The sequence below is a fragment of the Morus notabilis genome, unplaced genomic scaffold, assembly GCF_000414095.1.
Source record: "Morus notabilis unplaced genomic scaffold, ASM41409v2 Scaffold613, whole genome shotgun sequence".
In the NCBI taxonomy this organism is placed as follows: domain Eukaryota; kingdom Viridiplantae; phylum Streptophyta; class Magnoliopsida; order Rosales; family Moraceae; genus Morus; species Morus notabilis.
Genome location: NW_010362242.1, coordinates 148,646 through 150,688, shown reverse-complemented (window position 1 = coordinate 150,688; position 2,043 = coordinate 148,646). Strand labels below are relative to the sequence as shown.

The 2,043-nt window shown below is 31.8% G+C and overlaps 1 protein-coding gene across 1 annotated transcript in view; it reads left to right on the top strand.

Moving 5' to 3' along the window:
- Positions 1-1,230: 1,230 nt before the first annotated feature.
- The window catches only part of LOC21387886, a 4,786-nt gene continuing 3,973 nt past the window's right edge, over positions 1,231-2,043 (top strand). The window contains exons 1-2 of the mRNA XM_010101507.2: positions 1,231-1,435; positions 1,591-1,668. Of these exons, the coding sequence (XP_010099809.1) occupies positions 1,647-1,668 (22 nt within the window). The 5' untranslated portion in view covers positions 1,231-1,435; positions 1,591-1,646. The remainder of the gene's footprint in view (positions 1,436-1,590; positions 1,669-2,043) is intronic.

Here is a 2,043-nt window from a genome sequence, read left to right as displayed (position 1 = left end):
AAATTATTATTCTCAAAGATAAAGGTCAATTGCGATAGATTAAAATTGAGATATATGGGTTCGTTTAGTTTGCTGATTCGAGTTTTTAATTCGAATTGATATGTAATTTTGTGTGAGAGCTTTTTACTGTAGTAAAAAAGTTAGATGTGACTATTTCTGAGAGCTTTTTACTGTAGTAAAATTTAAATTTTAAACTTGAATCGGTGAAATGAACGGGGCTATAATCACGTTATTATTTCTTTTGTAAGATAGAGTTTTATATTACACATTCAAGTTGTTTAAGAGTTTGTTTCTGAATAGGATTAAATTAGTATCTTAGCACTAGTATAATAGGACATCAAATTTGCCTATAAATAGGATTGTTTGCCTATAAAAGGATTGAGCTTGGTCATCAACCGCCATATCAAAAACATATTTTGGGGTTAGCAAATTGATGTTTTGTAGTATTAGGGGGAAAAGGGCTCCAATTTTGCCGGTCAAGGAAAAAAGATGAATTCATATTTTGAAGCAAAGTAAACATAAAGAATTAAGGACTCAATCAAGACAATTTTTTAAGTTATGTACTGATACAATAAGAAAAAAAAAATCTAGGATTACACGGACACAAGAAAAATAAACATAAATAGATTTTTTGTGTATCATTTAGCGACCATTAGTTGTTGAAACTACTCGAACGGGAAAGTTTTATTAAGGAGTGTGTTACAAATTGATTTCCAATTGTTTTATATCTGTATCAATAGGGTGTGGATTATCAACCCATGGATTGTAATTTGATCACTAATTTTCTTATTTGCTCATTGGGTTCCTGAAAAATGCAGACATTATTAGTGGGGTTAGTTTAAATGCGCTCTATGGTCCCTAAAATACACGACCAAATCAAGAAAGACCCTTTTTTTTATTATTATTTTCATTTTTTTTCAAGTTCATCTTTTGGTTATTTATTATGTGAATTCAAATTATAATTTAAACTACATAATTTAAAATTTTCTATTTAAATAAAAAATTCAAATTAACAAAACTAAACATGGCTAAAACTACCACGTTTGCTATCGTAGCACAGCATACTTGCCGATTCTTTTCCTAAAATATTTAAAAAAAGCGATTAGCAAAAAAAAAAAAAAAAAAAAGCACTGTATTTGTATTTTTACTTTTTTTCCCCTCTTTTATAATTATCCCATCTGAAGTGGGCTGAGGGGGCGATATGGGCCTTGGAGTCCGTGGCCCTACATGATGCGATTCCGAAGTTGGTTCCAACCGCCGCTAGCGACGAGAGAAAGAGAAACGGAAACAGAAATAGATATAGAGAGAGAGAGCGCCGGACAAAGTACCTTGCGCTCTACTTCTCTCTCTCTTTCAATTCGGCATCTCAACACTTTTTCTTCTCCTATTCCTTCTTACACCCATCTCTCTCCCTCCTCCTGTACGATCTTAGCATGTAATTCACAATTTATAATCATATATTTACGCAATTCCAACCAATTAATTGATTCATCTTTTGTGTTTACTTGTTCGGAATTCGTTAAATTCCTTTTCCTCGCGCTAATGCTTTTGTTTGATTTTTTGTTTTTTGTTTTTAAATAACTGAAATAGGTGGACAATTTTGGAGGGAGATCTGAATTTTCTCGTCGTTGAGCGCCCACTACACCATGATGACCCTTGATATTCAAGGTAATTTTTTTTTATAAATTTTTTTTCTTTTGATTCGATAATTCAGAGTGCTAATGCGTTGTGCTAAATTGATATGGAGATCTGAGGAGAAGTTATTTTGTTTTTCTTTTCTTTTTCCAAATTTAGTTAATTGGAGATAGGGGTATTGATGTTTTTTTTTTTTTTTTTTAAATTTATAATATTATTTGTTTTGTGTGTCAGAAGTGAGGTGTGAGTCCTCTGATGGAATTTGCTTCATACGTTCTAAAGTAATTTAAGATGTGGGTTCCGTTTAGGATTAGATTATAATGCCTTAATTACGAAGGGGGTGGGAGGTTATGGAACTTGCTTGACTTTAATTTCCTATAATTGGCTGCAGTTAAACTTATCCCTTTA